The sequence below is a fragment of the Geotrypetes seraphini genome, chromosome 15 (genome assembly GCF_902459505.1).
Source record: "Geotrypetes seraphini chromosome 15, aGeoSer1.1, whole genome shotgun sequence".
Lineage (NCBI taxonomy): Eukaryota > Metazoa > Chordata > Amphibia > Gymnophiona > Dermophiidae > Geotrypetes > Geotrypetes seraphini.
In genome coordinates, this window is record NC_047098.1 from 66,515,452 (window position 1) to 66,528,269 (window position 12,818).

A 12,818-nucleotide genomic window follows, 5' to 3' on the forward strand; every position below is an offset into this window, starting at 1 on the left:
TATCCTTAGGAGGCTGGAGTATTGTATTGACAAGGTAGTTTTCAGAAAGAAACATGGCTTACTCTCTCTCCAGGGAACGCTGTGTCAGGATTGGAAACAGCTGCAATTTTTGCCAAGGCGTGGGCAGCCTTTACTTTTCCAACCTCAGTGCCTTCTAGAGCTAGAGGTATCAACGCCTAATTGGAGAAGGAAATATTTGTCAGTTAGCAAGAAGCTCATACTAGCTGTAGAATGAAATATTTTCACCCAGAAGAATCACAATATCAGACAAAGGAGAACATTTACGTAGAAATAAGATAAATTTGTTTACATAAAATTCCTGAAATATATTACAAGGACATTAAAGAAAGATATCACAATATATTCAAACAAAGAAAACTCATTATAGTCAAGTTCAAGTCAAGGTTTATGGTTTATTAGGTTTTTACTATATTGCCTTTTGCGAGTGTATCAAAGCAGTTTACAATTAAAAAATAATACAAAGAAATCGAACTCCATTGTCAAAAGGACAAGAAGAAACGATTATTTCAAAGAGGCAGGTGACAACATATGAGGCTACAAGTAGGAGGCAATGTAAGGATTGTTCCATAGAGGCAGGTGTCACATCTGCATCCCCTGGACTCTCCGTACCAGAGAATAAAGCTGCATGTCAGGTTCCAGAGGGAGGAGGCTAAGTAGAAGAAAGCTGATTGGTGGGTAGAATCGAGCGCCATTTGAGAAAGCAGTGGGAGAATAAGAAGGAACTCAGCAGACGATGAGAAACCATTGCAAATGCAAGGTAAGGGGTAGGGTTACCAGACATCCAGCTCTTTTTAGAGGACTGTCTGGGTGCCCTGACAGACTTTCTAAAACCCGGTAGTTTAGGAAAGCCCAGACCCTCTCGGCCATATCTAGAGGGCCTCTCAGCATGCGCGGATGGCATCTCATACATCCGCGCATGCTCGAAGACCCTCCAGACTCAGCCCAGAGGTCGGAAACAAAGATGAGGCTTTGCGGGGGTGAGGCTAGGGGCAGAACAGGGCAGGGCCATTTGTCCGGGTTTTTCCAGACAAAAATTTGGTAACCCTAGTAAGGGGGAAGCCCTGTGAAGATAGTACTATGGGTTAGCATAAGGATTTTAAAGTGAAAATTATATTTCACGGGAAGCCAGTGAAATTGGAAATGGTAGGAAGAAATTCGTTAAGGTTTCTTAGGTGGAATAAGATATGTATTGCAGTGTTTTGTAATGACCATGTTTGATTAAATACTATGGCAGGCCAGCTAGCATAGAGTTGTAGTAATTGAGTCATGAGGTTACAAGTAGAGAGCTGAACAGGGACGATGGGAATCCTGCGGGACCCGCGGGGATCCCGCGGTTCCCCCTTTGGGTCACGGGGATCCCGTGGGGACACCCCCTAGGGTCGCGGAGATCCTGTGGGGACGCCCCCTAGGGTCACAGGGATCCCGTGGGGACGCCCCCTAGGGTCGCAGGGTTCCTGCGAGGTTGGATGCACTCGAGTCGCGAGGCTCATCTTTTCCCTACCTGCCCTGCCGCAGCACACAGCCGACCGGAAGTCTTCCACGATGTCAGTGCTGACGTCGGAGGGAGGGCTTAAGCAAAGCCCTCCCTCCCTCCTACATCAGTGCTGACATCGGGAAGACTTCCGGTCGGCTGTGTGCTGCGGCAGGGCAGGTAGGAAAAATTCAAGGCAGTGGCGTACCAAGCGGGGGAGGGCGGGAGGGGGCAGTCCGCCCCGGGGCAGCCTTAGGGGGGTGCAGAGCCGGCCAGATCCCCTTTGCTTCGTGGCGCTTTCCCCCGACCGACCGACAACAGGCCCGGTCTGACAAACCTCCCTACACTGTAGCCGTGAATCTAAATTACCTTCTTACAGCAGCTGGATTCAGGGCAGGGAGGTTTTTCGGACCGGGCCTGTTCTGTTGTCGGGCGGGCGGGGAAGAGCCACAAAGGTAAGGGGCTTAGACAGCTATTATAAGCAGTATATCAAATTTGAATAAACTTGGCATGTAACTGTTCTGTATTAATCATTTCCACAATTAATAACACCCTTATTTGTCCTATTTGTCTGTCTTGAATAGATTATAATCTTTGTCAAGCAGGGACAAAAGCATATGTGTTTTGTGGACAGCACCACGTACATTTAATAGCACTATCAAAATGATAACATAGTAAATGATGGCAGATAAAGACCTTTCATGGCCCATCCAGTCTGCCCAACAGAGCGATGCACTTGGGGAGTAAAAATCCAAAGGAGCTGTATATGCTAGGGGTAAGAAGCTGACATGCACGAATTGGGAGAGGGACCTTGACGTGATAGTGTCAGAGGATCTCAAAGCGGTGGCCGTAGCCAGAAGGATGCTGGTCTGCATAGAAAGAGAAATCACCAGTAGTAGTAGTAATACACTATGAAGAACTCAAATACCTTTCCACCGCCCTGAGCCACGATGGTCCCTCGGTCCTTTGGATCTTCACACAAAGCAAGAAATACCCTGAAATGTAAATTAAGTGTTGTACTGTGAAAGTAAAATGTAACACGATACTAGATCATAATCTGATCCTAAATAAGAAAACTGGAAGGCGGGTAATAGGCAAGATAGAGCATCATAGAGAGACCGTCATAGTTGACATCATAGAATCTAGCACAATGTGTCTCAAAAGTAGCCACTGGCTACATTGGCTCCCAGTTGAGGCAAGAATATTATTCAAGTTAGGTTGAACCTTATACCTGATTATATTATTGATCACTTTAAATTTACTGACAAAATGCTTTTTTTGGCATATTAGATTATTTACATTCTTGTATTTATTTAGTTATTCATTTTTTTCCCAGTTCTTTATTAATTTCAATACTTACAATAAATGTAACAATAAATACAACATTTTATGCTCAAATATCACACTTTTAATATTCTTGTAATATCCATTTCAGAATTAAATCCCTCCCCCCCTATTCAATCACAATGTTCATACATAAAATATCTATTATCACCCCATATCATTTTCATATCATATTCATTTTTTTATATTTTCATTCTGTATTGATTAGTTAATTTTTATTACTGATATTTGATTGTTATAGAATTTGATGTATTGTTTAAAAAAATCTTCTGGTTTTCTCTCTTTCCTTTTCTATTTTTGAATGGAGTTCTTTTCTAAATTGTTTTGTAATATATATTGTAAACCGCTTGGATCCTTTTTTGGCTAGTATGCAGTATATAAAATTTTTCATAAACATATTGTAAATGGTTGCATATACAAAAGATTTCTCCATAGAACTGTATCTTTTCAAGCTGGATCAGGGATAAACCCTTTTCAGTCCTGATAAACTCCAACGCTTATCTATGCTAAAGGCCTACTTAGTTGATACATTCATCTGAATGTGATCTTTTGATTGTTAACTGCATTGAACTGAGAAGTTACTGCAGTATAGAAGTGGTCTGGTGGTAATGGTAGGCACTAGTGCCTAGCCAAAGGAACAGATTAAGCCCTATTTGTCCTGTTTGTTTGAATTAGATTGTAAGCTCTATTGAGCAGGGATTATCTCTTATATGTTTAATGGAGAGCTCTGTGTATGTCTAGCAGCGCTATAGAAATGATATCTTTGCAAAAATCAATTAAGGAGGGAGGGGTAAATTTTCCAAATTTTTATAGGTACCATCAAGCCTATATTTTACGTCAGGGTATGTATTGGATCCTCCCAGAACTGATAGATAATGCACCGGATTGGTTATATTTGGAATGGCGCCTTATGTTTCCCCTAAATTTAGTTCATCTTCCAAGTATCAACATGCCTAGAAGATACAGAGAAAATAAGATATTAATGGATACTTGGAAAACGTTGAGGTTTATTAGTAAATTAACACCTGTCCCAATAAACAAGTCAACTAATCAGTCTTTATGGATAAACTCCAAGATTAAAATTGGCGGAGCTCAAATCCTTTGGAAGGACTGGATTATTGCAGGCATTAGATATCTGAATGATGTTATTTCGGAAGGTAAACTGCTGGAATTTTCACAATTGCAACATAGATTTGGTCTTAGTAAAACACAAAGTTTTAAATGGTTGCAATTGAAGCAGGCCATTCAGGTTGGGTTCCCTGAATGGAAAACATTGAATAATCAATATAGTTTAGAGTTCTTATGCTTCCAAGCAGACTTCCTAGGGCATCAAGCCGCATTGTGGTATAAATTAATATCTGGATATTTGAATAAAAAACCAAAAAATGGTCTAAGAGACATTTGGAGCATTGAGATTAAGCATCAAATTACTGCATCTCAATGGCCACTAATTTGGTCTTTAAGAATGAGATGTACAGTGTCAGCATCTATGAGACAAACTTGGTTCTTTTTATTACATAGAGCTTTTTGGACCCCTACACGTTTGCAAAAATTAGATAGTTCTAAGTCCAATAAATGCTGGCACTGTAATCTGGAACCTGGGACGTTGGATCATTTACTGTATCATTGTCCCTACATTAAAAGTTTTTGGAATGCAATTTGGCCACAAATTAATAAATTGATGGAAAATCATGTAGCAATATCATATGATACAGTGTTATTTGGAATGATGATGAGAAAAAAAAGTCAAATATCACCAGAAAATAACAAGCTTTTATTAGTCATGACAGGGGTTGCCATTCAGCATATAACCAATAACTGGAAGAATCATAGTAACCTTAATTATACATTTTGGTGGAATACAATTTGTCATATATTCAAAATGGAAAGAGTAATAGCAATACAAAGAGGGACATATCCTAAATTTATAAAAATATGGGGGCCATTGACAAAGTATTGTACTGAATGAATAGTAGGATTTATCTTCTTCTTTTCTTCTTTTTCTTGTCTTCTTTATGGCACACATGGAGGGGGGGGTAGTGAAAATAATTTTACATAACATGTTATAATATGGTATACAATATGTATAAGGTGATTGGAAAGTACTTGAAGGGTGGGGGGTGGGAGAGGGGATAAAAAAATTTGTTCAGAATATTATGTAATAGATATAAAAGTGATATTGTGTATTCATTAGTTGTAACTCAATATTTTGTACACTTCATGTAAAATATGAAAATGAATAAAGAATTATAAAAAAATAATGTCACCCTTCCAGTTCAAACAATTCCTCCACCTGATAGTACAATTTTCTATCAGCTGCCTTGCAGGGATGCAAGGCAGCTGATAGAAAATTGTACTATCAGGTGGAGGAATTGTTTGATAGTTGTAGCTCCCTTAGACCACAACATAAAGTTGTGCATTGGTTGACCCTTCCAGTTCAGGCACAGACAGGAAGGGAAGAGTGACATATAGCAATGAGTTGCAGATTACTGCCACAATTTTAATATGGCAGTAATTTGCTCATGCCATGTTGTTTTAGGATCAGTAATTTCATGGTAGATCCATGGCTCTCTCTCAAGGCTTTCTGTATCTGCCCATTAGATTGTAAGCTCTCTGGACAAGAACTTACCTACAGTGCCTGAACTCTAACTCACCTTTGCAAAGCAAGTAATGTATTTCCTGGATTTAGATTAATTATATTAGTATATGATTGAGTAATTGTCTAAGTCTCAGTCAAATCAGGCTTTTTTTAACAGAACATAATAATAATTCAGTTCACCCAACTGAATACATTTTTGTACTGGAGTTTTCTAATGGGAAATCAAATACACAGCTGCATTTCTGAGTGACACATAACTCTGCGGTCTAGGGCGTACTGTACCTGGCCAGAAGTTCCTTGGTTGCATCCGTCAAGATGGCACTGTCAACTTTTACCATGCAGGCAAGTGTGGAAATCACACCAGCTTTCAGGAGCCGTTTCACTCGCTTTAGCACGAAATCTTTCTTATCCTGGGAATGGTAAAGAGAAAGGAGCTACTGCAGACCTACTGTGACAGCAAGACTCCCATCTACCCCTCTCTTCCTCTCATTCAGAATCTAACCCCTCTCTCCTCCTTATCCAGTGTCTGTTCCCTTTCTTCCCCCCCACATCCAACGAATCCCCGTTTTCTTTCTCCTCCCACATCTAGCATCTTTCCCGGCCTTCCTCATCCACCATCTGTCCCCTCTCTCCCACTCATTCAGTGTCTGTCCTTCCTCTCTCCCTCTACATCTAGCATCTACCCCCTCTCTCCCCCTCATTCAGCACCCTTCCCCTTTCTTCACACCCCACCATCTAGCATATGTGTCTTCTCTTCCCCTAATCTAGTATCTGATCCCTTGCATCGCCCTTCCCACCTGATACAACTGCTGCCCACTGCTGCTGTTCTCCAGACGAGCAAGGTGACAAAACAAGAAAAAGAAACCATGGGGCTGCACTGTTCCTCCTCGTGGCTGCTGGCTCTGCCCCAGAACTAGAAGTGAAGTCAGAAGTGGGCGGGACCAGCAGCCGCAAGGAGGAACAGTGCGGACCCACGGGTTTTTTTCCTGTGTTCAACAGCAGCAGGGGCAGCATTGCGAGGGTGGATTTTTGGGGGTGCCATGGCACTGATGGCTCCCCTGTTCCGATGCCTATGACTAAGTGGTATTGAATGAAGTTACATGGAAATATTTTTCCAGTCAATGAATAGTTAAACTGTGGATCTCGTTGCCAGAGGATGTGGCCACAGTGGTTCACCTTTTCAGAATGATATTTAAACATCAGTACTCATCTTTTACTTCAATATATCAGTTAAGGGACTTCTTTCTGACATGGCATGTGTTTCACGTCTAGAAAACCAATCGCCACTCATCTCACATACTCTTAAAGACTTTTTGCCTTTATAAAATACAGTCGACTCCAGATCGGACTGCCACGTGCGCTTAAGCGGAGTACCACTTTTGAGTCAGGCGGTTGTTTAGCCAGTATCGGCAGCTACCTATGGTGATGGCGGCAACAGCAAGCAGTGCTGAGAGGAAGGTGCTGGTGAATGCTTGGCGCGCTGACGTAGGTCTCCCGTCTACTTGCTGCCTAGAATGGCTCATGATGCTGTGACGTTTCGGGGAGGGGAGATAGTAAATGCGGTGTAATAAATACAGAGGACCCGTGATTGCATTTAACTGGAGTGAATGTAACGTGAAAGAATAGAGGTGGGACCTATGACATCAGTGCGCATAAGCGGATTGTGTGCTTATCAGAAGTGCAAATATCCAGAGTTTACATCCATTGACTTTAATGTAAAAAAAAATGGGACCGTGGTGGTAGGGTGCGAATAACCGGAGCATGCGCTTATCCGACATGCACTTAGGTGGAGTCAACTGTAGACTTAAATCAGCATTGTTTTGGACTTTGACCTAGGCACCTGTTCTAAATCAGGCCCGACAGCAGCTACAGGTCGTTCATGCTGACCTTGGCCACCTTACCTTGGGGTGTTCCTCGGGAACATGCTGCTTAGAGAACTGTGCCAGCTGTACAAGCTCAGGAATGACCTCTTTTACGTCATAGCTATTGGTGCAGTTTACCAAGGTGGAAGCCACAGAATAGAGGATGGTCTTATCACTTGTCTAAGATGGGGGAAAAAAAATCCAAATAAAGAAAGAGCAAAAGTTATGCATTTTCCAGTTTCTTTTCTTTTTGAAATATCTTTATTAATTTTAAAACAATACAAGAATCACCCTTTTCCATCCTTCTCCTACCATCCTAGCCAGCAGATTAACCGTTCCCCTTAGATTGTAAGCTCCTTTGAGAAGGGACTGTCTCCTTTTTGACTCTGATAGTGCTATAACAATAATTAATAGTAGTAGTAAGTTAGGAGTCCAAAACAAAGATTATACAACAACCAATGGATAATATTTATTTTTAAAATTTCTATGCGTCTAACCCTAAGTGGTTTATATAAAATCAATCATACATAATGCTTAAAACAATACAAATAGACAAAATATCAGGATTTAAATTCACAATAATCTTAAGGTGAGTCAGATCCTATAAAAAAGCAGTAACGAACAATTGTGTTTTTAAGAATTTTCTAAAAGTTCCTCTGTTGGCACATTTCCTTAACTGTCCTACCAGTGAATTCCATAACTTTACCTCAGCATAACAAAAGGTCATTACACAAGTTTCTACATATTTCGGATTAACATTGCCCCTCAGCAAACTGAATTTTCAGAGTGCAAAGATCTTTTGGGGTGATAAACAGTCATCCTATCTTTGAAATACTCTGGAATTGTACAAAAATTGATGACAAATCATCACAATCTTATATTGCACTCTAAATATTGCAGGCAGCCAGTGCAATTGTCGAATATAAGGTGTAATATCAGCATGTTTTGGTGCTCCTGTGATTAATCTGGCTGCAGCATTTTGTACCACTTGCAACGCCCTGTACTTTGTCTTAATCACTCCAAGATACAGGGCATTACAGTAGTCAAGCCTCGATAAGACCATTGCCAGTACTACAGTAGGAAAGTCAAAAGGCGCCAACATCAGTTTCATCCGATACAGTAAATGTATTTGCGCAAAACATATCTGTACCGTCTTAGCCACTGGACAATTCATTGGAAGACCTGAATCAAGTCTAGCATCTAAGATTGTCATTGATTCACTCACTGGAAGGACTTTGTCCATTACCTTTATTTCCTTTGGCCACCTATCTTGGTCTACCTTCCCCAAAAGCATCAATTCTGTCTTATCAACATTCAGTTTCAAACCTTGCTCTCCCATCCATTCAACAATGTATTTTATGTAATTATTGAAGACCTTTTCCATTTCATTTCCCCATACATGTACTGGAAAAAAAGAAAATAATGTTGTCTGCATATAGTCGATAATCAGCAGTCTCGAGATGGGGGTGGTTCCTGGGGACCAAATAAATGTCAGTCTGTGTTTGACTACAGATTCCATAAAAAAATACTTTGAGCAATACAGACTTTGTGATATTTTGAGGCTGAAGCAGCAAGCTATTTTGGATCCACAAACAAGAGGCAGAAGCAGAGAACAGCAGACACATGATTTCCAGGGTACATGCAACACAATATTTTATGGAATCTGTAGTCAAACACAGACTGACATTTATTTGGTGTAGAACTCTAAGGACAAATTTCGGAAAGGTGGTAGTGATACAGAGCTTAAGTTTTTTCACATGAGTACAGAAGTCAAAAGGAGAACTAGCAAATCTTATAGGAGACTCTCTTAAGGAGACCAAGACGCGACATCGTTCAGCAAAAAACAGTAACCACTTTTGTGAACTGGCACCACATCCGCTCTTCTCCAATCCCCAGGAACCACCCCCATCTCGAGACTTGTTGAACGAATCTTTAATAGGACCTGCCAGAACCTCTCTGAGCTCCCTCAATATCCTGGGATGGATCCCATCTGGTCCCATTGCTTTGTCCACTTTCAATTTTTCAAGTTGTTCATAAACACTTTCTTCCGTGAACAGTGCAGTATCTACTCCATTCTTGTGTGTATCTTTGCCAGACAATCTCAGTTCTTCTCCAGGATTTTCTCCGTGAACACAGAACAGAAGTATTTGTTTAGCATGTTTGCTTTTTCATCATCACTCTCCACATGTCGGTTCATAGCATCTTTTAATCTCGCAATTCCATTTTTAATCTTCCTCCTTTCATTAATATATCTTGAAAAAAAATTTTTCTCCTTTTTTACGTTTTTAGCCATTTGCTCTTCCGCCAGTCGTATCTCTCTCTTGGCTTCTTTCAGTTTCACCTGGTAGCCTTTCTGTGCACTTCTTCTTGATTTTTTTTTTTTTTATTTCACAAACGCCAACTCTTTTGCCTTATGGTTCTCTAAACTAGTGGCGGAGAAAATAATCGGTTTCCTTTTTCTCTTGTTTTTATTTATTTTCTTCACATAAAGGTCAGTAGCCATTTTTATTGCTCCTTTCAGCTTAGACCACTGATTTTCCACTTCTCTTATGTCCTCCCATCCTAATAGCTCTTTCTTCAGGTACTTTCCCATTTTACTAAAGTCTGTACATTTGAAATGTAGGACTTTGAGTTTTGTGTGTCTACCCTCCCCTTTAGCTGTTATATCATAAGAACATAAGAAATGCCATTCACCGGATCAGACCCTAGGTCCATCCTGTCCGGCGACCCGCACACGCGGAGGCCAATCCTGGTGTTCCCTGCCAAAGACCCTGTTTACCCGTACGCCTCAATATGTTTTGCAAGAAGGTGTGCATCCAACTTGCCCTTGAATCCTGGAATGGTGGTCTCCGACACAACCTCCTCCGGGAGAGCATTCCAAGCGTCCACCACTCGCTGAGAGAAACAGAACTTTCTGATATTTGTCCTGGGCCTGGTGCCCCTCAGTTTCAGTCCATGACCCCTTGTCCAAGTCACATTTGACAATGTGAATAACGATGTTTTTTGCTCTATTTTGTCGAATCCTTTTAGTATTTTGAAAATCTCTATCATGTCCCCTCGCAGCCTTCTCTTCTCGAGGGTGAATAATCCCAGTTTTCTGAGGCGTTCATTGTAGCTCAAATTCTCGAACATTAGAGATGCTCTCCCCATTTGTGAGGACCAGATCCAGTATCGCTTTTTCCCTCGTGGGTTCCGTCACAATTTGTCTGAGCAGAGCCTCTTGAAAGGCATCCACAATCTCCTTATTTCTTTCCGATTCTGCAGTCGGAACTTTCCAGTCAGCATCCGGGAGATTGAAATCACCCAACAGCAGCACCTCCTCTTTCTTTTCAAACTTTTGGATATCCGCAATCAGATCTTTATCAATTTGTTGCGTTTGAGTCAGAGGTCTGTAGACTACACCCACGTAGATAGAAGTTCCATCTTCTCTTTTCAGAGCGATCCATATCGCTTCTTCCTCTCCCCACTAGCCAATTTGGGCGCGGTTTATAGAATCAGTCCCTAAATAAATAAATTCAGTGGCCCAGTCCCAACATAATTTGAAAGAAACTAAACACGAATTGTATTGTATTATTAGCAGCAGCAGAGATTTGAAAAGATAGCTTCCTACTTTGGATAACTCAAACATTGCGTGCAGAGCTGGCTCATCTTCTACAAAATCATCTTTTACATCTGCATCTAGAGTGAGGTAAGCCAAGCCTTCGATGGCCCACTTTCTTGTCCGGATATCAATATTCTGGTTGTACAACCACCTAAAAATGAAAGACTTTCTCATTAGTGTATATTCAAAGGTTCTTTTTTTCCAACACTTTATTTTGCAATTGCATTATAGGCCATATGAACCACACATAATAACAACAGCGAAAAATCCATAACACTTAATGGAGAATAAAGCAAATAACACCATTTTGCACAATGTGGTCATCCTCCATCACCAACACATCAGCAATAGAATAATAATAAGAAATAGCTTATACTTTCCACAGTCAATTTTCTGAAATGCTTTCTGATCATATGAAACCCCTTCCCACCACACATCCCGTATCCTCACACTCGCATCCCCCCCTTACCCCCTTCATTCTCCTTCTCTCAGTCAACGTTATGAATCTGTGGAATGTAGGGAAGACATTATTCTTATGATCCCAAAGGATATAACTTTTGGAAGGAGCATAAGATTGTAACTCAGTTTGCCAGCTCCCCCATTTTCTGCTCCCAGACTGGAAGTGGGGCACTCTCATCTTTCATCCAATATTGAAGCAGGAGAGCATCCTAAATAAATTTCTGCTCTGGTGCAGAGAGACCTTGAGTAATATGTTATAATCCCACAGTAATGTTTTCCCAAATAAACTCTCTAACACCTGAAATATATGATTCCAAATTGTTAACAATGGGCATTCTCTAAAGCAGGGGTAGGGAGCTCCGGTCCTCAAGAGCCGTAATCCAGTCGGGTTTTCAGGATTTCTCCAATGAATATGCATTGAAAGCAGTGCATGCAAATAGATCTCATGCATATTCATTGGGGAAATCCTGAAAACCCGACTGGATTACGGCTCTCGAGGACCGGAGTTCCCTACACCTGCTCTAAAGGAATGTATCAGGGAGCCCAATGATGTTTTCCACTTCAGACAGCGATCCCCCTCCCACAATCCTATGGGGCTCATAGTCAAAAAATAAAAGACATCGAAAAACCATCATACGTATATGGACGTCCTAATCACCAGGGCATCCATGTGCTGGTTTTCAAAGCTGAATTTCTGGACATCTTGAAAAGTGTTTGCCCACTGTGCATCCAGAGATCTAGGGGGCATTTTGGGAGGCATGTTATGGGTGAGCTTTGAGCAGGTTAGAATTGGATGTCTTGTAGCGATAATCCAACCTTTCCCAGGACGTCCTAGACCAGGGGTCTCAAAGTCCCTCCTTGAAGGCCGCAATCCAGTCGGGTTTTCAGGATTTTCCCAATTAATATGCATGAGATCTATGTGCATGCACTGCTTTCAATGCATATTCATTGAGGAAATCCTGAAAACCCGATTGGATTGCGGCTCTCAAGGAGGTACTTTGAGATTCCTGTCCTAGACGGAACATAGATATTTTAGTCTAGACCTGTTTTAGAAGCGTCTAAGTGCCATAAAGGTACCCAAACTTGACCACTGGAGGGATTAAGTAAAGACCTACACACACACACACACACTTTTGCTGCTGCCAGGGAAACCCTCGAGCTGGCCGGCTCCAAAGCTAGTGAGTGTTGCCTTTCCGGCCGCGAACAAAAAGAACAAAGCCCAGCCACATTAAGCCCTTGGCGGGAAGACATTGAGCACTTCTTTGGCTTGTGAGAAGTGCTCATTGTTAACCGCAAGGCAGGCTAAATGAAACCAGCAGCTGAATAGAGAAAAATACATGAATAAGCACAGTCCTGCAAACCAGCACAGAAAAAAAAATCCCTGCCTCGGGGATGGTTTTTTGGGGTTTTTTTTTAATTAAAAGGAGCAGATCCTATAGGCACTCAAAACTGTAGTCTTTG

At 41.3% G+C, this 12,818-nt stretch overlaps 1 protein-coding gene and 1 long non-coding RNA gene across 2 annotated transcripts in view; one reads left to right on the forward strand and one right to left on the reverse strand.

The window, feature by feature from the left end:
- Window positions 1–12,818, forward strand: part of LOC117349453 — a 71,972-nt gene that overhangs the window by 20,305 nt on the left and 38,849 nt on the right. The gene's annotated exons all lie outside the window — the stretch shown is intronic.
- The window catches only part of UNC45B (unc-45 myosin chaperone B), a 45,938-nt gene that overhangs the window by 7,524 nt on the left and 25,596 nt on the right, over window positions 1–12,818 (reverse strand). Inside the window, exons 12-16 of the mRNA XM_033922952.1 lie at window positions 10,908–11,049; window positions 7,337–7,477; window positions 5,718–5,845; window positions 2,421–2,487; window positions 63–176 (exon numbers count right to left, since the gene is read on the reverse strand). Coding sequence (XP_033778843.1) covers window positions 63–176; window positions 2,421–2,487; window positions 5,718–5,845; window positions 7,337–7,477; window positions 10,908–11,049 — 592 coding nt within the window. The remainder of the gene's footprint in view (window positions 1–62; window positions 177–2,420; window positions 2,488–5,717; window positions 5,846–7,336; window positions 7,478–10,907; window positions 11,050–12,818) is intronic.